This window comes from Galendromus occidentalis, unplaced genomic scaffold (assembly GCF_000255335.2).
Source record: "Galendromus occidentalis unplaced genomic scaffold, Mocc_1.1 scf7180000075867, whole genome shotgun sequence".
NCBI classification, from domain to species: Eukaryota; Metazoa; Arthropoda; class Arachnida; order Mesostigmata; family Phytoseiidae; genus Galendromus; species Galendromus occidentalis.
This window is the reverse complement of record NW_003803857.1, coordinates 187005-211159: the sequence shown is the minus strand read 5'-3', so window position 1 is coordinate 211159 and position 24155 is coordinate 187005. Positions and strand designations below refer to the sequence as shown.

The following is a 24155-nucleotide window of genomic DNA, read 5'->3' as shown; positions in this document are numbered from 1 at the left end:
TTCCTCGAAGCAAAGTTGAGCCACCTCCCAGGCCGAGACTTCCGAGCGAATTTGGCGGCTTTCAAATTTGTGCAAGTAGAGTTTCAGAATCGCGATAGTTTGCGCACACAGTCTCCAGATGGCGCTTGCCAGTGGAAAATCGTCTGCGAGGAACCGAGCGGTCACAGAGCCCAAGAAAACACGTTTGCTAAAGAGTGAGTACTTTCGCAGTTTTTCCTTTTAAACCTCTTATGCTCGATAAATACGAGCACGGTCCATGATAGGTTACTCGGGGGGTGGTTCAAGCAAGGATCGAGAAATCTCTGGATGGTCTCGGTGCTGGGATCGCACTCGAAGGCGTTCACATGCCGTAGACATGTGGTCCGCAACTAGGGTGGACTTCTGCGGTTTTTCTGTATCTGAAAGCCAGCAGAGAGTTTCTTCGCGAGGTATAGACCCTGTGAGCTCACGAATACAATCACCGTGAATCGCGCAGCTTCTTGAACGTGTTATGCGTAAGTCGGCGTGGCTCCTCCAGGGCCTTATGTCACCCTCGATGGCCGCGACCTCGTGACGAAGGTGTGCTGTGTAAAGCTAGCTCCCGATGGAAGTTCAGACTCATGCATGTATATTTCATTATATCAGAAAGCTAGAGAAATCAAGCGAATCTCGTCTCGACCGCTAAGTTCTGTCGGTCGAACTTCTGGCATGCTCGACGGTCCGGTGCAGGCGTGTTGACGTAATGCGACTCATCCGTCTCTGGCTCTCTTCACCTGGTCCATTACGACTACGATTTCTGTGGGCCGTTCGACGGAGCGGCTTGTATGGTGAACTCTGACTGACGGCCTTATTCTGGTCTGGAGCCCCGGTAGGGTGGCGAACTCAGTCTGAGTGAATTCATGTCCTCATAGCCGTTTATCTCGGAGCGAGAGCAAGCAGTTGGGGAAAAGACAGGTAGCCAGCCAGTCATTCATTCAGTCAGTCAGTCAGTCAGTCTGCCAGCCACTCAGTTGGGTAGGTAGGCAAACAGACAGACGGCAGCCCAGCTAGGAAGTCGACCGACGAGAGCTGGCTGATCCTCCACGAAAAACATTTATGCAGCTCACTTTGTGCCGAGCTCCATTAACTCTCAGCCGAACAGTAAAGGTTTGGAAAAAGCGTGAGTCGGACGACGGAACTCGCTTGCGAACGGCAACTGAGCTCGATAACCGAATGTCGATGACGACAGTATCGACGGTTGTCATGGGAAGCCGCCTCGAACTTTTCTCCGCAGAGTTCGATTCGTGCTCTAGGGCAATTATCTGATATGAGTTTAGGTTCATTAGGACTCGACGGCGACTTTCCGTTCCAGGGCTGTCGGCTGGAAACGCTCCAGACTCCTTGATTCAGAGGTTTCTCCGTGCATCTCACGAGAACGAGCTTACCCCTTCTATCTCCATCGCTCATAATATAATCGGAGCGATCCCGCTAGATTTGAGCTCGATCCGAGCTCCGATTATCAGATAGGGGCGCTGCTCGAATTTCGCTTCGTGATCATGAGACGTCTTATAAGATCGAATTCCATTCGTTTCATCGAGATTTCTGGTCTCCAATTCGAAGGAACCGAGCCGTCCCCGTGGAGGCTGAATAACACCCGTCGGAAGTTTCCTCCAGTTTTGAGAAATTTATCGGAAGATGTGCGAATGAGATTTTCCTCGTTTCGTTGCTTCCGCTCGGGCTATCATGTCAGACGAGCTCTTGATCATGAGCATTGCATCCGAACATTCAAGCGTTGTCAAGATAATATCCTCCTCTGCCCGATTCGAGGATCTACATCCACGTGATGGAAATCTGTATCATAGTTTGATCAGTCGATCATCGACTCGACTGGTATGCATCGAATTTTATGTGTGGTCACGGAGCCTTTCGGGTCACTTCGGCTCTCTGAAGCCGCATCGATCTTAATAAGGGACGCCCAGTCAGCTTTTCCGAGATCCAGCGAACTCCCGTGGAACATCGAGTGCCTCATGCCCGACCGGAACCGCGTTTTCAGTATGACGTTCTAGGTTGGGATTCGCCTAACGCGGACTCGTATTTGGTAGACAACATGGCCCCGAAGGTTCCACGGTGGAGCCGAGGGAGTCAGTCGTATAATTTCGCTACTCATCTGGCAGATTCCGCTCGAAAATGTTGGCGGACCAACTTCAGAGGGAATTGATCGTGCTTGATAATTTGCTCCATCGCCTCCAACGATGACCTCGCTCCGTTTCATTCAATGACGAAGCAGAGGTATACCGAGGGGCTACGCACGGCATTCCCAGCGCCGGGAGAGTTGGCACAGGCGATGGCACCTCTGTTGACGTAATTTGGAGAGGATCACTATCCGAAGGGTTGTCAGAGCGGTCCGGGCTCTCCTCCGAAGAGAACTTCGAAACCTTTTCTCCTCGTCACAGCTCCCGAAACAATGATCTGCTTTCGTGGGATAACCATAACATTTCCCTTGCGCCGCGACCGCGATATAGCGTCGGATGCGGAGATATTCTGGACGTTTCTCTCCGGCGATTTCTCGGAGCTTCAATCGCTTCGGTCGGAGTTCTTAGCGACTTCCTCCGAAATGGAACCGCGGAAGGACTTGGGATTCTCCCCCGATGCATCTCGATCCCGAACTCCGTTTCCAACAACACGTCTCCATCCTACGTGCAGGTTCTGGAACCTGATTCCGAGTCGCTTGCGGCGCTGTCCAAGAGCGAATGGGCTTCTTGCAAATATCTTGTCCAGTCGTAAGACGCGAGTCGAGACCGTCAGTGAGATCAACATCAGTTAGCCCCTGCCTTTATTCCTTGAGGTCACTGTCGATTCTCTCATGTTGCGAGGCTCCGGAAGATTGGATAAGATAGCTGACGCATACTTATTGAAAAATCGGAGACGGTTGGTCACGAATACGATCAATCGTCTCTTGGAATTCACGGGAGTCGTCTTGTCAGGCACTTGTCATCGAAATCATCGCGAATTTGTAGATATGTTGCGTTCCGGTCTACAATCGCCGATCGCTCGTTTCTCCAAGATTCGATGATCACCGGACAAACATCCATGTAGGACTCTCCGGAGAGAACACCCTGATGGTCATCAGTCGAGACATTCGATTGAAGAGGGGAATCAGGAAAAGTTCATATGATGCATGCTTCAGTTTACTGAAAGTATTGCCGGTCGTTCCTTCCCTTTAGCGGATGTGCGACAGGTGTGTCTGAGAAGTTCAGACTCGAGACTTGTGGCCGTGAGGGAATTTCCAGAGTCTCACCCATCGGCGCCGTCTACTGCGGGAGACTGCCCGAGGCTCACTGAACCAAGCAACAAGATGGATCGAATGCGTGCAATCACTTTATCGATTCAGAGATCGCTCGAGATGGTGAATTCTAGAAGCATTCCGTGAGAGGAGTGTTTTTCCACGGATTCGGAAGCCTCGAATAATCGGACCACGTCTCGGGGAACGAAATGAGTCCGATCCAGATATATACGGGCGGGATTCTATACCGCCAAACCGCAAAGTCTTCATCGTGCTCTGTGGATCGAGGGAGTAGATCCGGCCCTGTGACCTATCGCTTTCTTTATTGCCGTCTAAAGCACATAATAATCTGGGCTCGTCGCTGGGAGACCCAGCGTAGCGCGCTCGGCTACGAGGCTTTCATTTACATCTACGTGATCTTTAGGATCAGTATGACAGTCGTGTCATGGAAAGTTCGATTCTCATAGCCAACAGCTGATTTTGACGTGTGTAGGGTGGTGGCGGTGCTGCTGGCGATTTAAACGGAGCGCCGTCCGCCGTCGTCATCATCACGCCCGTCACCCTCGCCAGACCATGCCTGCGATGATCTTGGAGCACCGACGTGTATTTTCGCCATGATAAATCCGAACATTCCGATTCAATGATGGATGGACTTATGTGGGAATGCTTTGGGAGTATTCGAGCCCCTCGTGGTTGAAAACCGAGCTTTGAATGTCGCGAATTCCCCTGGAAAACGCTTTCCACGCGCACGGCGGTGAGCGCGGCTGATCGGATGGTTCTGTTTAGCAGACGACACACCCCGGGAGCGTCTGCTAACAACCATCGTGTGTCTCGACTGTCGTGTCGTCGTCGCTGCTGCACTCTGCTGCCGCTGCCCATAGTGGAACCAGCAGCTCCTTAGCTGGCCCGCCTGTGTGTGTGTTTGGATGTGTGGTGGATGTGTGTGGTGCCTGCTGCTGCTGCCACTACTACGGCTGCCTGCCTGTCTGCCAGCCTGCCAGCCTGCCATCCATCCAGCAGCGAGTGAGCGAGCCAGCCAGCCATCCAGCCAGCGGTGCGGTGTGTGAGATAGAGCAGGCGACGTGCTCGAATCGTTCGACTCGGTTTGAGAGGTGCAAAATCAAGCGAGGTCTTCTGGAAGAAGCCTAGCTTCTCTCGAATGCCGGTCTATCCCGACGGGCAAGACCACTGTTCGTTCCGGGCGCCTGACCGAAGCGTGAAAGCCTCTAGTTAAGGCATTGGGATCCTTGCACGGTGAGTTGTTCGACGACCAGACTACGAGTGGGGGGTGAGGCCTAACCTCTCACGTGCTATCGGTTCAGTTCACCGCAAGGGAAGGTTCGGCTGCAGAGACCCCCAGAAATCTCCAGAAAGTTGTCCGGAGTGTTTTCGTGCTTAAAATTCGCCAATTAGGGGCATAGAAACATCGTTTTCCGGGTCGGGATGGTGATGCGAGGGGCGCGAACCGGGCTCGTCGTGGACGGTAGTGGCAGGCATGCGAGTCGTGCCCCACGTTACGTATCGTGGGTGCTACGGAAGAGATCATTCTTTATACTTCAACTAGAAAACAACCTCGTTGTCGTCAGGGTCAGTATGCTGCTGTAGCACTGGCAGCGGCAGTGGAAAGCGTTACCGGGCGGTAAGCCGCAGTCAACGCTAGTGGATAGATGAAGGCTCGAATGGAACGTGTGCTTAGGCAAGCCTACTGTGCATTTCTGTTTAATAAACTTATGCTACTGTCTCCAATGCGGTCGCCGTAGCGATCTATTCAGTTCTGGTGGACAGATTCTTCGAGGTATTCGGAGAGTATCCCTCGAGATCAGAAACTCCGAATCACCGTCAGCTGCTCCTGATATAGCGAGTGTGAACGAGTCGCATCGAGAACTCGGACCCACGGATAGAAAGGCTCGCATGAAAACGTCGAAGACTTCTTTCTGCCGTCTTCGGTCGTAGCGGCTCGCTGCTGCTGCCACCACGGCTGCTGCGGACACCACCACCGTCAGGCAGACAGACAGTCAGTCAGTCACAGTGAGTGTGTGTGGGGAGCAGAAGGAGCTCCGCCACGAGGTGGCCGCGATCGACAAACTTACACCGCAAGCTGTGATTCGTGGCAAAACAACGTGCCTTGGAACAAACAGTATTACTTATTACCTGCGAACTCGGTCGGATTATCGTTCAGCCGATCAGTCGAGGTAACGCGTCTTGTGAATTCGTTGAAGGATCAAAGTGCAAGTGACGAGTCTACCGTATTTTGACAGCTCTCGACCGACTCCCTCAGGGCTGGAGAGCGACGTTCGAAGTTGCTCCTAGCGAAGTTGCGACAGAAGCCGACTCCTCAGCCAAGTCGGGTGATCCTGAGACGTTTGACGTTCCTGCAGTCCTAACCTCAGTACAGGACTGGAAAGAAATTCTCAGTGGAGGTCGGCATCGTGTCTGACGTGTACACGCTTCGAACACCTCTTCCTCGAACTGGGTTGTGCTGGAAACCTCAGGAATATCAGGATACGCGAATCCCGGAAGGCGGAGAGGATCCTATTGAGCCCGGGTTTGGAGTGCGAATTTCTGGCAGCTCTGACGCTGGAGGAACACGTGATTGTAATCCCGTGTTCCGAACTCAGTGGTTGTTGTGATAAAGTTTTATTTGCCTCGCATTCTCGGAGAAGAGAAAACTCTTGATCGTTGTTCTCTCCTGGCGATCCCTTCGAAAGTTTCTCGGTCTCCGACAGGAGTGACGAGACGTGTGGGGATCCGACGTATTTCTGTCGTGAAAGCGTCGAGTGCATCAGAGGAGGTTCAGCTGGACACAAGCACCGCGACGACGACAACAACTTTGTCGACAACGACGGGCGGGTGAGGACATTCGCAGAGAGAGAGAGTATGCTCTCCGTACTGAGCAGCTCGAGCGGCCTCCAGCAGCCGATGGTAAGCGACCAAGCAACGAACAAGAACCACTAAGAGTTAGACAGTGGCAGGGTGGCTTTCCACCGGGCAACATCTCCGAAAATTCAGTTCCTAATGTTCACTGCCGACCCGAATGTCAGTGTGACGAGCAAACGCTCAAGCGAACGTACGGACATTCGGTGACCGAACGGAGGCTCGATTTCGAGAAACAACGATCGGAATCTTGTGATGACTGTTTTTACCAGTTGATCTTGTTGTTGTTCTCGCATCTAGAATTCACTGAGCTGACACGGTCACTGCTGTTCTTTCGAGTGTTTGTCCGTTTGCTTGTTAGCAGTGTGTGTAATAGTGTATGCACGCGTATTTACGGATGCATTCGTATACGTGAGCGGTGGTTCTGGAACCGTAGAAAAGGTGTAGTGCTGCCAACGTGGGAAGCGTAATTGGCTGCGGTCAAGTTCCTCGGGCGTCGTTGCCTCAAGCTCCCGATTTCTTGTTCAACACGTGATTTCTGCGACAAGATTTTTCTGTCGCTCTGCTGTTGTCGACGTCCCTCTTGTGGAAACGCTCCTCCTGGTTCAGGGAATCACCACGCGTGCGGCGGAGGTACTGCTGACATGACAACTGATCTCCTTGGAAGACTCGATCTCATGCAGCCCTGGCTCAGAGTTAGTATCTGCTTTTTTTCTTTGATCGCGTGTTCAAGTGCGGAATCTGCAGAACTTTGCTACCTGTTTCGGACCGGGTTCCGAGAGAGGTATCTGTCGAGCTTGACGTTTACCGGTCCCAATAATTATACATATGTAGTTTAAGATTCAGTGTCTACTTGACTATATAATCAGCTATTCGGGAGGAAATTAGGAATCAATCGTGTTCATTCTTGGGTTCATGGGATGAATTCCACACAAGTCGCGGGACTTCCGGCGGAGATTACCGATCCGAAAATCCACCCTACGAATTTAGCAGACGCTTCCACGGCAAACCCGGTACGTGTTCTAAGAGAGAGTGCATTGACGAAGGAAGATATTGGAAGCGATTTTTCGCGGATGCGGCATTGGGTCGACTCTCCCAGCCGAGCCCGCATGCTTACGTGCATGCAAGCGTTGATCTCTCCGATTAACTGTCGATTTCTATCTTGCTGGCGATTAGAGAACTTCCTCTGTTAGTCCAGAGCGTGATCCGAATCGCCCTCTCCCGTCAGCATTTATTTAGTCTAGAATTCGGTCAGTATCCTGCCTCGTGAGGCGGTCTCGAGATTCGTCGTCGAGACTCGCTCGGTCACATACCGGACCTTATGCCGATTCGATTGTCCGTGGATGATTTCGGGAATTCCGCCAGTCTTTCGTGGAAGACCTGCTCGATAGTAATCCCCATCCAGGAACTGAGGAAGCCAAAGATGATTGAGTTTGCCGAATAATATCTGATCGCTCTGATATCTCATTTCCCTATCGTTCCTCCCCGATAGTGGACGCTTCGTCTATGCGTCTCCTGAGCAGCGTTTCCGCATCGACACTCACGTGTCAGTGCCGTGCTGATGACGCTGGAAATTCCAGAAAGATCTCTGGATTATCGTTGCTCTTGAGGTTTTCAGGTGTATCTCACGGATCATTGACGGTCTGATTTGGGGAGCGGGCTGGTCGGATCTGTTTATTTTACGACAGTCGGAGTTTCGCACTTCGCACAGATTGGCTTGCCGCTTCTGACTGCGCCAGAAGCGCGATGAAGGGATTTTCTCAATTCACTATCCATTCATAGTTCACGGCCTACCCCACTGAGTTACTGATGTGTCTCATCGAACAATCGGCGAAGCAGCCCTTCGGTGATATCCCCGTTTCAAAATTCGCTGATTGCCCCCCCAAAATCCGCTGATGCGACGGACGGCCGATCTCGTATCTTCATTCTCATTGACGCAATTATCTGAGTCACCGAATGCCTCGTTACAAAGCTCTTCGACGATTTGCATGCCGCATTAGAGTCGTTATCAGTCGAAGCAATATCTAATCGGAGTCGATCCGTCGAACGTTTGCTTTCGACGTTCAACGCGTGGAGAAAAAGAAAAAATAGAAAACGACAACTCGAGCACGGTCACCTCACGCGGCCGCCATCACCCGACATCGGTGGGTGACGAGCGTCCGAAACGTTGGATGTTCGGGTGAAAGCAGATGCGAGAAAAAAACTCAAGGATTTCGGATTGGATTTATCGTTCCATATTTCCTCTTCTTTGTGTCTCCGTAGGGAAACATGATTAACGAGTGAGAATAGATTGAGCGATCCACCGAATGACTCGCTGCTTGTTTCGCTGGTCGGTCGGTCGGTCGGTCGGTCGGTCGGCGAACGGGCGTTGATGATATTAGCAGTGCAACGGTGAGCAAAAGCAGTCGCCATGTGACCCACAGAGAGTTGGACAACGGGAAGTTTGACGTCACATGAGCATCGCGGCAGAGGGGCAACAGCAGCTTTCAGTTCATCATGAAACCATCGGCGGTGGGAGATTATGTGCTCATGTTGTTTTGTGACTCTGGGATCAATCCATCGGTCGATCGTTCCCTTCGTTCGGTCGGTCGGTCCGTGCGTTCATCCGTCGGTCCGCTCATCGATCCACCTGGTGGATCAGTCAGTCTCGGGAACCGCCAGTCTCCGAAACGAGCCATGCAGACCGATCGTGGAGTGAAGAGCAAGACCTTCACGTCGCAGCAAAGTCGACTGCCCCGGTCACCACCCCTATTCCCCACGAGGCCAATTGAATATTTCCGAGCGACATCTCTCAAATGTCTCAGCTCGTCGTTACATTGCAAATCCACGTGTCGCAGACTCGTGGGCGTACCGAGCGTGTTCCAGCGAATCGGAAGAATCTCCAGATTCGAGGGAAATTCGAATCCGATAGCACAGCGACTTTGATCTGATTTCATCGCGAAAGCGGCAGCCGCTTTTGAAAATGCTGATTGTGTCTGCTGATGGAAATTCCCGCTGACAATGACGCCGGTAATCTATTTTTCTCTCGATGTCATGTATTCGAAGCTGGAAAGTCGTCCCATTCTTCTCAAATGCTCTCGCCGGTACATACTGGACGAAATCGCAGAAGTGCCCTGGAATGATAATTGCCCCCATTGCTTTAATTGTTTCTGCGCTTTCGGGACGGACTGGAAAACGACATCGGAATCGGCAGGCGACTTGGACACTGCCGGGACATGCGAACGGACAGTCAAGGGGGACTAGCAAAGCTTTTAATCCAGTGTGGCCGGCCGGCTGGCTAGCTGCATGAGCCAGTGTCGTTCTTCTGGGCCACTTTCGTTTCGCTGCTTCCTGATTGCGCGGCTGCGGCTGCCTGGATTTTCTGCTGTGCCGGATCGAATCGCTCAACTTTGTTTTTTTTCTGATGTGCTAAGTCATAAGAGTGACCTTCTGTGCGCGCGCACACGCTTCTCGCTCAAGTGACTGACTTGTTCCTCTTTTACCGGGAGGATTTCCTGAAGCCGCTAGCTGCATTGGTGCCATTGTGAGCCATTGTGCGAGGGATCATCTTCTTTTTTTTCTGCCAACAGCGGAACGAGTGCTGCGGATAGAGATTTCTCTAACCGGCATTATCTCGATGGGCTCCTCGAGCTCAGCTCGGAGCTTCGCCAGGACGATAGCTCAAGTATAATTGTCTCTCAGCCCATGGTATTGGTCGCTGCGACGATGATGCGGATCGAAACATTGATCCGATCAGCTGACTGACTGCGGGAACGAAGCGCAGGAGTGAGTGACCTTACAACGAACTGTTTGACGAGTTTCACGGAGAGCTTGACATAGTTTTTTGCGGCAGCATGTGATTTGCTCCAGGTTGCATGCCAGGCTCGTCGTCGCCACGGCGGCGGCGTAGTCTACGTGTTTACCGGACTATATTTGAGCATCTGTCGCCTGCCACGAGTGGTATAAAACGCCCGATGACGGAGAGGGCGAGTCCTGATCCAAACCGAGTCGAGATCCGATGACCCGGGCGGTCCCCTCGTGGAGAAACCGCATGAAGCGCTTGTCACCATGCCGTTGTGATGATCGCGGCTCTCGTCGACCTAAAGGAAACCACCTCGAAAACACGCGGTCCCATAAATGGATCGCATGGATATATCTAGCTGTGATCACCTCCTCTTTATACGGAGGAATTCTCTGTCATCGAGCAGAGTTCAGCCTATGCATAGCCTCAATTGTTATCGGAATCGCTCATCGACAAAGGGCTGTGAGACCTCGCCAGCGAATCCCCTATGAGAAACGTCTGACGTCGCATGTGGTATTTCAAGCCACTTGTCGGAACATGCGGAAAGAAAAATCGAGCAGGCTTGTAGAAAGAATTAATTCACAAGCCCCAGGCGTTTTCTGTGGGAATTTCGAAGTACATGCGAAACTTGCCCCGTTCGCAGCTAATTTCGTCGCGATAGGTTTCGGGAGAGGGGTTCCGCGCACAGGGGTTCGCACTGGGCCAAGGCAGCATAACTGGATCATTAACCAGTCTTAGCCGTCGCGAACACCGCCGCCGCCATCGTTGTTGTCCTGCTCGTTGACCGGAAGGGAGATAGATACTGAACGACATTATGTGGAACGACACATTGCGTCCACAACGATTGGTCATGCGCTTGGCAGCTGCCTACGCAATATTCTCGTATAGTCTGCGCACGGCTGTAGATCTACAGCAGCTAGACGGTTCACCGTGCGAGACCACGTGGAAACTTCGCAGGCCTTGCTTTGAGTAGTCATTTTCAGCTCCCCTCGATGTGGCATCGAATAGGAACTTTATTCGTGAAATTATTTCATCCTCCGCATCTCCTGGGTCGGTCGGTCGGTCGGCCGGACTTGTCGCAAGGAGACTTCAGACGAGACGGTCGGAGGAGGCGATGAGTTCCGCGATAGTCGGTGGACACTTGGTGGGTTCTCGAAAGGCACGAGGTTTGTTTCCAGGCGGAAGTAGCTGTGACTCAACCGACATCTACCGCTCTCAGCTCGGTAAAAGGAAGACGCCACCGCGGCTGCTGCCGCGACGCTCTTCTCTTTGTTGTTAACCTAGCAAGGAATGGCTGTTGCGGCATATGGGGAAGGTATTTTTAGTAAACAAGTTGTCCTCTGCTGGCGCCTATGGGTTCGCTCGCTCGGTGGCTAACTCGCTCACTCAGTGGTCGAGCCATTCAAATCGACGGCAGCGGCCGCGACGACGACGACGAATCTCTCGACCGGGGTTTCCTTTTTTAAAAACTCTCCCAGAGGTCCCCGAGGGCCGGGTTGGGCTGCTGATGCTGCTGCAGCAGCAGCAGCCCGTCCATCCATGGTATCTGATGATGCCGCCGATAGCCTCTGCCGAATAGGTGTCTCCTCAATATCCGCTTCGCAGAGGAGTTTACACCCAGGAAGGAATAATTGCACATTTCATGCTCCGGCTTGCTCCTGGAGCGATTCTCCTTCATCCGTTGCATCATCAGCGGATAATTGCGTCATTGGGAACGACCGGAACTCAATGTAGTCCTGATGAGTTCCAGGATGGGGGAAAATTGAGCGACCGAGGGATCCAGGGATCCGAGGGAAATTCAAGGAACAGGGGTCGAGGAGTCGAACAGTCTCCTCGAAAAGGGTCGCCTCCGAAGAAGAATCGGCTCAGCCCTGGGGACATCTCCGGGGAGTGCATGACGCTTTGACACGTGAAATTTCGGGAAGCGCCGCTCAGACTCCGATCACGACGTTGCAGCTGCGAGTATCGACCCCTGGATCGGAGAAGATTTCTCGGGATGAGGAAGCGAACCAAAGCACGAAAGCTGGTTCCGGCTCCGGGATCTCAGATGGGTTCAGTTCTAGTCTGCGACCTACATCTTGACGTCCGAATGAGCGAGAAAACGATTTCGCTGACGGTCGGTCGGTCTGTCAGTATTAGTGTCGGACGGGCTCGAATAGCTGAAACTCGTGATCCACGTAGCTGCGCGTGCGGACAGGCGATCGGTCGTCGTCCGCTCGCAAACATTGTTGGTAGAGAGCCGGCGTCTTCGTCGCGTCGAGAAAAGAATGTCCAGAGGAGCGTACAAGTCTCGGCGACTGTGACCGAGGCTTTTATCTGTGTGCACCTACATAAGGAAACGTTTACTCCGTTCCATTGACAGAACGAGCCAGTTCCAGTGACCTTGGCTGTACCGATCGCCCGAACGAACGGAAACTGACCAGTGCTCGTGCGGACACTAGGCAACGTTTTGCAGCATCAAACAAACCGTTCAACAAACAAAAGAGCAGAATACTCACAATAAACGACGCTAACTATCCAAGTAGAAAATCGCGACATCCATCGGATGCTTCAGAAGAATTCCATAGTGGGAAATAGGAACTAAAACTTGAGGGTGTTTTCTGGTAGGAACGCTCGAGCGCTCCCGAATGATTCGCGATGGGCTTCCTCACCATTTCTAGAGATTCGCGTCATGCGCTCTGGGATACGGGTCTGCATGGAGGATGATCTTCTTCAACGAGAGAACTACCGATCCTCCAAAGATCGTTGGCGTGCCGCTGTAGTCCTTTCGCCGTTCACGCGGAGCAGAATGTATCCCCGGTTCCCAATATAAAACGTGGGCTCCGGTAATCTCGGCTCCGGACGGCGTTCACCGTCGCGTCGTCGCTGTATTCGATTAGAAGTCAGTGGTCATGTAACGTCTTAGACCCGCTGTGGTTGTTGGAGCGATCATCGGCTTCGACGAAGTAAATTCTCTGTGAGTCGGTCTGTTGGCTCACAGGATTTAGCTCCGTAGGATTCCACATTAGCTCGCGAGCTTTCGTGCCGAGTGAACGGACTCCGGAATCCTACCCTTTCCGAGCTCGAGTCTCCCCAATGATCGTCGAGCTCCGTGAGCAATTCTCAGATTCGGCGAGAATTGACATCAGTCATTCATCCTTAGCCGAGCGGGGCATTCTACTCCATTCGATGATGAGCTGGGACTAGGCCCTCCGAATTTGTCTAGAAGTTCTTCCAGGCGTGCTGCTCCGGAATTCAATCTACTCGAATTCTGTCACGTGCGTAAATTCCACCGTGAGATCCCCATTCGAGTTGAAATATAGCTCGATGTGGGACAATTCGGGGCGGAAGGTGATTTCATTCGAAACGATTCTCAGCTCTCGAGGGTTCGCCATTCCCGAGCAACAATGCTGTCGTGTAGATCTATTTAAGCAAGCAACGCTTCCCGGGACTCGTAGATATATGTACCACACATGTTCTCTTCGAGTGCCGGTCTCTGAGGTCGTCTCAATATTAGTCCAGTCGAGCTGACCGCGGTTCTCGGGGCCCCGCTGTACCTGTTTCTCTTTCGAACTATACGCCCGTAGCTGTTATTTGGGCAGGCGAGAAGACAGAGTCAATCTGTAGCCGGAGACTGTCTCTAAGCCAGGGGCATTGATCCTGATGAAAGGCCGAGGAGCCATGGGGCAAATTAATGATGAGCTGCCACGCGAGCCGTGGTTCGTTCGCCCGAATGGACGCCGGCGAATCGGTAGCTGGATCCTCCGAACGATTTTCTTGTGCTTCGTTCGGGTGAGGTTACTACCCATGCTTCTGTGTTTCTCTGGAAAAAGTCCCTCCATCGGCTCGCCGCCGCATAGAATACTTCGACTCACGCGTCTCATGTTCTCGCCTACGTGTTATCGTGTGTTCGGGTGCGAGAGGTCTCATTCGGACTTTGTCTGACCTGAGCCCTGTGGGTCTCCGTATTCTCGATTCTCAAAAATAATCGGTGAGGGAATAACTAACCTACGCCGAAATGGACGAGGATTCGACGGTCGATACCGCTTTGAGAGAGTCGCGATCGAAGGTGAGCTCCCCGTCGAGGCATTCGGCGAGTCACTTATCTCAGACAAACAGATGGAATTATATGAACCTGGTCAGGGAAACTGCTCGATCTCGTCGAAGTATCACTTGAAGAGTTGTCCATCTTCTTTCCGAAGTTGTCTTTGGACGATGTTGCTCGAGCGTCGTCCTAAGGACTGCGCTATGACGACCACGGCTATCGGAGCTGGTCTGATTTATTTCTGGTGATAATCGTAGTAATAATCAAAGGCCTGGGGCGGCGCAACGAGGTGAAGTCGTCAGACGCAAGACGTCGTCGGACGAAAAAACGGGAAACCGAGTTACTCTAGCGCACTGAACCCAACGTCAGTCGGCGGAGCGACCAGCGACCGACCCAACGACCGAGCGAGCGAGCGTCCGTCCGAGCGATCGCGCAGACAGAAACGCAGACGGTCAGCTCGTCTGCCATTTCTGGCGAAGTGTTGGCGAGAAAACGCTGGAGTTTGTACCGGGGTCGACTCCGACCCGAGTTGGTCCGAACGCTACCAGCGTTCCGCTTTCGGAGCGGCAACGTGGTGTTCGTGCCACGTGGGAAGACATGTTTCGCTTATTTCGGCTCGGACAGGTTCTTGTTTTTCCCTTGCCTGCCGATCCTCGGTAGGAGCTGCGACGACGATCGACATGTAGTCTCGAAATAATTGCGTTCCGATGGGAGGTGACTTTGTATACGGACTTCGCTCCGCGTATGGCGCTCGTAGCAATCCGACCGAGTGGTCAAGCAATGCGGTTTCGATATGGACGACGAGCTGCGGCGAGCCTTCGAAAACAACGTGTGGCATCATCCCATATGACGTCATACGCCTGACCGAATGCGGCTCGCCTGAGAATTGAAGTAAAAGTCGAATTTAGTGGAGAGATTTTCCCTGCTCATCAAATTCAAGGTTGAGCAATAATGAGCTAGTTCAGGAACTCCTCGACTGGAATCACGACCACTTCGGATACGAAGTGCGGTGATGTCCGTGAGCAGCGGAACATACGCCTTGGTGCCGGCTCTTTTTCTGGAGGAGAGAAAAACTCACGGAACAGGACTTGAAATGTTCGGTCTATCGTGTTGTGATCGAGGGTCTCTCCAAGCCGTTGTGGTAATCAGCCGAGTCGACAACGGTAGGAGTTTCCACCGTCGACTACGGCAACTGTGCCAGGTAGAATATTCCGCTACTGATTCCGTCGGATGATCTTCCTCATCGATCCTGTTCTGCTCCCCCTCCCCCGTGATAACGATACAAGGAATCGCGATGATCCGCGAATATCGTTCGAGAATCGAATCTCACAGTTCGCGGGTATCTGCGGGGCAGCGTGATGGTAATATAACTTCACGGTTCCGAGCGGAGCCGGTGGCGAGAATGTGTCGACGTCCCACCAGTGACTAAAGAGGACAAAAACTGGGAGGGAGTCCCTGAGTCGACAGCTTTTTTTTTCATTTCCTCGAGGTATCGGGATTGTCAAGGGAGACAGAGCGACTAGTGTGCGGACTGGATGCAAAAATATGCGAGTCCCATTGGATTTAGTATTTTCCGCGGCTTATTATGAGACAGGTGGGATTTCCGCCATAGGAACGGCTGACATTTTTCTTCTTCTGCCGCCTGTTGTGTTCTGTCCACAGTCACAAGTCAGATGCTGTGGCCACTGACGACGACGATGGCTGCGGATAGCATCGTCGTGTTTCGGCCGCGGTTTGACCTTACCGACGTCAAAAACACTGCCGAACAGATACTGAAGACAGGGCGTTCAGCAAATACATTCGTATCCGTTCTACACAGAAGAAAGCTGAAAGTGAGATCTACGTCCTTTTGTCAATGGCAAGCCGTACTTGGCATGCTTCGTCTGAGGCCAACGACGCTGACGCCTCGTGGTAGTCCCGATTATCATCGGCGTCGTCGTCGTCGAGGCGACCGAAGCGTTCGAAGGAGCCCCTCGCTACCCCGATCGTCACCGAATGTTGATCAGACTAAACGCTGATGATGAAGTATCCTGCATAGACTATGGTATGAAGAACAGATTGGACGACTCTTGGTCTGTCGTTTGCCCGCTCGAACAAAGCGTTGGTTTACGTTGTCGGGCGCCCTTGTCGCATGACAACGTGTCGTGCTCGCGATCTGACGAAAGCAGATTATAAGAATCATCCACGGTGTTTACATCATTCATCTCGTTTCGCGACATGTTCGATACGACTTCGGGCCTTGTCTTTCGGGGCGAACATGCATCGTGTATGCATGAGAGTGATGGGGGACTCACGCGACTTCACCGTTAGGTCATCGCCAAAGCTCGCACCTAAATACGGTCCGGAGTAGATGAGATAAGATGCGCTGAATGCCGCATATTGCATAAATAGAACACATATCACCTCATGAGGTCAACCAGCGGATTAAAGCGTCGTCGTGAGCGCTGGCGGAAGGAAATTGTTGAGCAAAGCGGATAGTGGTCGCAGAATCCCCACGGAGGGTTCTCAGAAAGTAATTAGCACCGCGAACTGAGACAAGGTGACTCCTTCGGCTTCTGGACTGTAAGGCACGAGTCGTCACTGGGAAGAATTCTGGCTTACGACAGAGGCGGCGGCTTGATAGATCGAATGCTTTTCGACGTATGACAGCTCCTCGTATCGTAACAGCTGCAACGACGATAGGGATGATACGGAGCGATAAACACGGGCTAAGGGAAGCTGCTGGAGGGTTTCCTGGGACGCTCACTGGATGACTTGAGTGGATATGCGAATCGATGACCGACGTGAGGGTGTGAATTGTGCTCACTCGAAAACGAGCGACTGACTCTGTTTATTTCATAATTGGCCGCATTAGATAGGGGAAATAATCAGCTCTGCGACTTCGTATTCAAGGATTCTGGGATCAGGAGCTGTTTCGGTGCAGGAGGTTCATAAATAAGTACCGAAAAACATCGGAATGCGCGACGCCCCGAGAAATATCACGATATAGGGAATTTTACGCTTGGAAACCAAATTCGGAATGTTTGAGATAAGAGCAGACGAGTGGAATAGATACTGGGATAGGTAGAAGGGGTAAAGGTCCAAAATCAGCTGGAAGTCTGAGGAAGTTATTTCCTCGTGAAGTCGTCGCCGGGAGTACAACTCCTCGAGCACGAGTTTCCCACTAAGTGATTCCATTTCGTTTTCAGGACATGTCCGGGCGCGGAGACTGCAGCTCAGGTGGTGGTGGGGTTGGAGTGACACTCGAACAACAACTGGAGAATCTCTCGCTGAGTTCATCAACGTGGACCTCGCCCTTGGGTAGTGGACCATCCCATGGAGTTCCCGTGGTGTCGGCCACTAACAACCATGACTCGTTGGGCGATGCAGGATTGGGCGTCAAGATGGCGGAATACGTCCTGGGTGAGTGGAACTCCTCGCACAATCCTCACCTAGCCCCAAATCACGCGAATGGTTCCACTACACACAACGGCATCAGCAGCCCAAATAAGGAATACTGTAAGTGCATCAAACACATACTTAGACGACAGAGAACCACCTAAAGAGAAGAGAGAAAAACAGCAGCAGACAATTGACGCCGTTGAAGGACTTAGCGAATGCGGGATCGATTTCGAACGGGAAACACCGGGTCCAACTTACTCTCGGCGGGTCCGAGGGCCTCATCTCCGGCCCTCCATCTTTTGCCCTCTATACCTCGACACTGCGAGTTTTCGCGTTTAAATATCGATTGCTATTTTTCTGCGATCCGCGATCTGCGCACAACTCCGATAGTCCTCCGTAACATGTGACGCATTTGATTTCTAACCGGTACGCTTTGAGCCTTTCGCATGGTACGTTTTTTGTTCTCGGGAAGACTCCTCCGAGGCGCTAGGAGCTCGGGTGCCCACACTGCGGAATTCCCGACTTGATTGCGCAGATCTGGTAGAGCATTCGCATCGTCTCGCGACGACGATTAGCATCGGGAGGTTTTCAAGGAACTCCGTCCATTGAAGAGAATCATTGATTTTTTCTCGAGGAGTCCCTCAAAACCGCGCTCGCCTACCGATCCGAAGCGATCCGGATCTCTTGCAAGAAATCGGCCTCCTGGAAGGCTCGCAGGTCGTATGATCTCCAAGCCTCAGGACATCCGATGTCGCGCGCTTGACCGATGGAAGGCGAATCCCTGATCACCCGTCAGCAAACGCCTTGCTCACCTCTCGTGAGAAAGATGCCATGATCCCCGGGACGCGTTGATTACTCGCGAGCCGGAGTTGAAGCGAGCCGAGAGCTTTTGGAGTTAACCTCTGGAGCAGAGAGCCGTCTCCTAGTATTCCCGTCCCATGACTGAAATTGATAGTCTCTGACCATCTGCGAGGACAGGAACTAGAGCATGAGCATTGAGGTCGTCCCGTTCCAAGTTTTCGATGCTTCTTCCTCGAGAAGTTTCGGGGGCCGAGCCGCCAGTCGTCGTTACCTCCATCGATCGTGTTTATGACAATCGTTCCGAACTGGGTCACATCGCTGCGAAGCGTGGTCCGGTAGCTTCGATTCTCGCTTGTTTTATTCTGGTCCTGATACCGTCGATTATTATCAGACATGAAGTAACTCTTTGTCGCAATTACTCGGCTAGGGCTTACGGCACGATGCGAGCTGCCACCGCGCTGCTGACGTGTTGATTGGCTGGCGGACGACAGGGGGACGAGAATGCGGAGGGTCTACGAGCTATCGAATGGACACCGCGCATACGGAGCGATTCCGTTCGTTCCTCGCGTAGTCGATCGCATTTTTTTTCTCAAAAGACTCGTCCTTGTCGCGCGTACCGCGGGCTCCGAGCCATGGAGATGATGATCGGTCCGCTCACTCCATCCGAAGAGCCGGTCTGCTCCCCCCTGGAAGTATTCGGACCAGAAATCTGCCTGAGCATATCCGAGGCCCTCGAGGCTCGCCATATGAGAAAGAAATCGAGCCCTGATCGAGTCTGATTCGCCCTTCCTCATTGCATAGAACCAGCTCTGGAGCATTGCCTCCACCCTACCCGTTCCCATTTTCCGAAGATCTTCACATCCTTCGTCGTCATGTCTGCTGTCATGTTCATCCGCATCGAGTTCGACCGGATCTCAGTCCATTTTTACGATCTGATGTAATTTCTTGTTCACAGGCACACCCCCTAAAGACTCTCCTCTGAGTCTTCGAAGCAGCGAGAATCTGGACGGGTCGGAATTCTCGATCGCGACCGCTTTCCAACAAGCGGCGAATTGCGCAGCCAACGGACCCCAGAACTACATGTATGGGAACGTTGCTGGAGAGCAGGCCGTCATGTCGAACCGAAATTCGTCGACTCCAGGCGGAGCCATGAGCGCACAGCAACAGCAGCAGCAACAACAACAGCAACAGCAGCAAGGCGGTCATGTGCAGAACGCGATTCTGACCAATTTCCTCACCAACTACTTCACCACAATGACGCCTCCGCCGAATCCTCATGGACACCCTCACCATACAAACGGTAATCCGACGTTTTTTCCCCGTCATTGAGTTTCTCGTTGGAGTTACCGACCTCGTCACTCGTTTTCAATCAGAGCTGATACCTCCGCTTGAGTTTCCATGTAATTGCGATTTTTTGTTGGGCGCCTCTTGTCGGGGGCTTCCCCCTCCTCCACACGGAGTCGAGGGCTTCCCCCCTCCGTATTTCATTCCGTCGAACTCCACATAGGGTCTCTGGAAGTGTCGCGAAACTTCGAAGTCTTGTTCGCTTCGAATCTCAACGTGTGCCGAGTTCCAGCCGGTCCCTTGTTTGCTTCTCGGCTCCGGACCGACGATGCGGGAAGGTATCTGAGTGAGTCTCTCGAATGCTGGGCCGGCTGGCTGGCGAGCGTCGCGGCTATTCTACGCATCCTTCCGCGTGTAGTGTCTCGGCATACAGATCGGGTCGAAGGGTGGGCCCTCGAGCTCACGAATGTCGCCGCGGGCAGCATACGCTCAATGTTGTATGATGATGACCTCCGAATTTCTCGGACGGCCATCCTTCGAGGCCGTCGCCTGAGAGGAGATGGAATTCCGTCGCCGCGTCTCTCGGCGTTTCTCCCATTGGAAGCATCCCGGATGCCCATTTCAAACTTGCTACCGAACGTCCCCCCATTCCTCATATGGCACGGAGGAGTATCATCGAGGAACGACTCAGGTTTCGGCATTGCTCTCACGTTCCAAACAACTGAGAGATGTTTCGCGACGCTCTCTCACACGCCCGGTGCCTCCAAATGAGCAGCGCGGCGGCCTGAGCGGGAGGAGATTTCCCGAAGAACCCCACGCGCTTTGGTTTCCGGGACGGGGAAAGAAATAAGGCCAGGATAAAATGACCGAGTGAGGAAACACGACGCAGCGTGCCCCCATGAAAATCTTGTGTTCGAAACCGGCCTTGAACTCTGAGGTGCGGGAGTCGCATCGCAGTCGTGTGTTGCCGTCAACCTACGACGATTCGCGCCTGAAGCTTCTCGCTCTGACAAGGACCTGAAAGTTCAGACCAGATGCTCACAACGGAGGGCTTCGCTCTAATGCCGAAAGCCACCTCGGGAGGCTGGACCGAGGACGCTTCAGGAGGACGGAGGAGATAGCGCGTTGGGCGCCTGACTGAGCGAGTGAATGAATTAGTTTGTACTCGACGAACTATTCTTCCATGGTGATAGATTCTAGGAATGACGCGGAGCGACAATCGACGCTCTCGCGTAATCTCGCAGATCACCGACTCACGGATGCTTGTGGGAAACTCCAAAACACTTTGAGGACAGTCATGACATCGCATGCTACCGAAGGCGGACGAGTCGGAAGCTCCTTGGAATGAAGAATTACCGAGATTCCGAATCGCTATTCTCGAGTCCGTAGTCAGCTGCGCTCATGCTGCTGCCATTCGTCGCCGTTGCGATTGTAGACTACAGACCGGATACCGATATTAGCGAAAATGGGCGTACGGCTCGATTCGACGTGCACTGATTGTGACATCGTTTCTACGTTAAAGAGTTTTTTCAACTATTGCTGCCGTTGACGTCGAGAATCGTTTGATCAGATCCGAGGGAAGGAAGCAGACGTCTATTATTGTAATTGAGTGATTCATTTGACGGTGGCTCGGTCGATAGAGCTGCCCGACTGGATAGCTGTTCGCTCCGAGGCCGCACTTCCTCCCTACGGCGAATCGTACGCAAGTTCCGACTTCTCCGATGACGCGACGGAATGGGAGAACCGAAATTTAGAGGGGAAGAAAGGAATGAATTATCCTGCCTATAGGATCGGGAAAAAGAAATCTAAGAATTTGGTGTCAGATTGCGCAATATAACCTCGATAAATCCAAAAAAAAATTTTGAAAGTCTGCTCGCACATGCAGTCAAGTCGAGAATCGTCCTGGGTTCAAGCCTTCATTGCTTTCAGGTATGCACACACCTCCGTACAATATGTACCCGCCTCCCCACAATTATATGCCACCCGATTCGATGCGATTCGGATGGGCAGCGGCCCCGCCCTCGATGGGTCAGAATAACTACTATGAGATCAGGTCAGTTTGTCGCTCTATTTTCTAATCGTTATATTGTAGCCTCGAATGGGTCCCGACGGGCGGTTCCATGCCGACGTCCGGATCGATACATGGACCATACTTGCTCCGACAGATTGGCGTACGGATAGCTTGTACAGTTTAGGAGCGTCGACCCGGTAGTTTGATATCCACAGTCTTGTGTCGTCATTGGGTTCTAGTGGCCTCTGGACCAAGGTATCCTGAATCCTGAGCCGTGGGTTGTAAGCCATTCCGCTGGGGTTCACTTGGTGGGGTGCCTGACTGGCGATTGCGGAGCAGAGTCAATTCCGTATCGACGCTGATTACGAGCGATACCAAGATCAAAATCGATCGTATCGATTTGGATTCATGAACGAGAGTCTGTGTATTCCTGAAGAATCCCGAGAAGAAAGCTCGGGGAAATATACGAATGTCGATTGGCGAGTCTCGCTCTCTCTGCAAATCGGCTCCGACAATAATTCATCAGGACATGACTGAGAGCACGAAAGAGCCTCGCTCAGAATCTACCTGCGAGGAGTACGTTATCTGTCTAAGTGGCTGACGAAAGCGAGCCCGATTGTAGCTATTGCGACGAGACTTCCTTCGTATTCGTACATCGAGAATCGTTTTTACGAGTCGTTTATAGCTGAAGAAGGGTAATCAACTCGTCGGCTACATCACTAAACTAGTTCGAGACACCAAATTACCGCCTAGGAGATCATAAGCGGCACAGGCCGGCGTACCCCTTGAGGCGTTTCTACTTTCATTATTCCGCTCTTGATATACCTTGTGACGTGGATGTTCCTTCTTTTCTTTCATGCGACACCACAGAGGCCGAGCTGGAATGAATCCCGGTATGGCTGCCGGAGTTGGCGGTTGGTCCTCTCCTGGAAGGATGACTTCTCCGAAGGTTTCCGTGACCAAGAAGAAAAACGAAACGAAACTCATCAAAGAGTTCAAAAGCAATCGCTACCCTGACCTCGAACTCCGAGATCTTTGCGGACACGTCATCGAATTCGCACAAGATCAACAAGGTGGAGATCTCTCTTTAAAAAATTCCTCTCGAAGAAAACTTTTTATTGGAGCCTCAGGGGAACTTCACGGAGGATGGCTGCGCTAACGCTGATGTGAATCTCTCGGCAGGATCTCGCTTCATTCAACACAAACTTGAATCGGCTACCCCTTCGGAGAAGCAGATGATCTTCAATGAAATCTTCACGTGGGTCTACTCACTGATGACACACGAATTCGGCAACTATGTCGTGCAGAAGCTGTTCGACTTCGGTTCGGAAGAGCAGAAGTTGGCTCTCGCGGGTAAAATGACAGGACACATCGTGAACCTCACCATGCATATCTACGGTTGCCGAGTAATGCAGAAGGCCCTCGTGTCACTCCCGACAGAAGTGCGCAAGAAGCTGATTGACGAATTGCGCAACCATGTTGTGCAATGCGCCAATGACGAAAATGGCAACCATGTCATGCAGAAATGTTTCGAGACCATCGAGCCAGGGTGAGTTGCTCTCCTTTGAATATGCTCGATGCCGATCTCGACGACGTATATGACGGCACAAATGCCCCGACAATCCTCGGGGAATCCCGAATTCAACTCAAAGCCCGATACCGATGCTTGTTTCAGATATCTACAGTTCATCGTAGACGAATGCATCGGCAAAGTGCGTCAGCTGTGCTCGCACAGTTACGCCTGTCGCGTGATCCAACGTCTTTTGGAGTACTGCAAATTCGAGCAGTCGATTCCGATCCTTCAAGAAATTCACGCGAACACGCTCGAGCTGGCTCAAGACCAATACGGCAACTATGTCATTCAGTACATCTTGCAGCACGGTCTGCCCAAGGACAAGTCGGCCATCATCCAGGCAATTCGCGGTACTTTTTTCTGTCACCTATGTATCTCGTCTAGCTATCGTAGATCATCGCCGGGAGACGACCCGTAGCTAGTGACAGGCCTCCTCGCACTGGATGCCATGCTGGAGGTTTTTTTAATTGACGATAGCTATGCGCGACCTTGATTGACACGGGATACTCCGGTTACAGGCAATGTGGTCGCTCTGTCATGTCACAAGTATGCCTCGAACGTGATGGAAAAGTGCGTAACCCACGGATCTTCCCTTGAGAGGACTGTTTTGATGGAAGAAGTCTGCGCCACGAAAGACGGCATCTTCAAAATGATGAAGGATCCCTTCGCGAACTATGTGGTATGGTGATGAGCAGCTTTCTCTCAGAGACATGATGATGCGCGGAACTACCGTACGCGTCGTTCTCAACGACGCTCACGGTAGCTCCACAACTCTACAGGCTCGATTGGAGTCTGTAGCGTCCAGATTTGTATCCCGACCCCACTCGTAAAGGAATTCTTGACTTTCGACGAGGCGAAGAGATCCTAGTCCGACCGAGTTCAATCTTTTGCCGTGGTGATAGATTCCGTTTCTCGAGACGCCCCGAGCCCTAGCGATGACTTTCGAAAGTGACCCGATTCCTCGACTGTTCTCAGGTCCAACGCATGGTCGAGGTGGCCGACGCACACTATTCGAAGCTTCTGGTCCAGAAGATTGCTCTCAACAAAGAACAACTGCAGAAGTCAACATCTGGAAAGCACGCCCTCGCCAAGCTGGAGAAGTACCTCTACAAGTATCTATCCGGCAACCAGGCGGGCTCTCCTCCGCATCCTCACCACCCTCAGCAACCTCAACCGGCCCAATAA

General features: G+C 52.3%; 1 protein-coding gene across 1 annotated transcript; it reads left to right on the top strand.

Moving 5' to 3' along the window:
- Positions 1-165: 165 nt before the first annotated feature.
- On the top strand, positions 166-24155 carry LOC100906097 (pumilio homolog 1). The gene is made up of 9 exons (XM_003738291.2): positions 166-194; positions 17109-17322; positions 19058-19402; positions 21316-21450; positions 22276-22470; positions 22580-22946; positions 23073-23320; positions 23489-23649; positions 23946-24155. Exons 2-9 carry the CDS (start codon positions 17112-17114, stop codon positions 24153-24155), a joined length of 1872 nt encoding a protein of 623 aa, XP_003738339.2. The 5' UTR covers positions 166-194; positions 17109-17111.

Bases quoted from the DNA above. Each gene is read 5' to 3' on its own strand.
- LOC100906097 (XM_003738291.2), top strand. From the start codon at position 17,112: ATGTCCGGGCGCGGAGACTGCAGCTCAGGTGGTGGTGGGGTTGGAGTG. The intron at 23,321-23,488 runs GTACTTTTTTCT...CTCCGGTTACAG, and splicing joins CATCATCCAGGCAATTCGCG to GCAATGTGGTCGCTCTGTCA. The intron at 23,650-23,945 runs GTATGGTGATGA...GACTGTTCTCAG, and splicing joins ATCCCTTCGCGAACTATGTG to GTCCAACGCATGGTCGAGGT.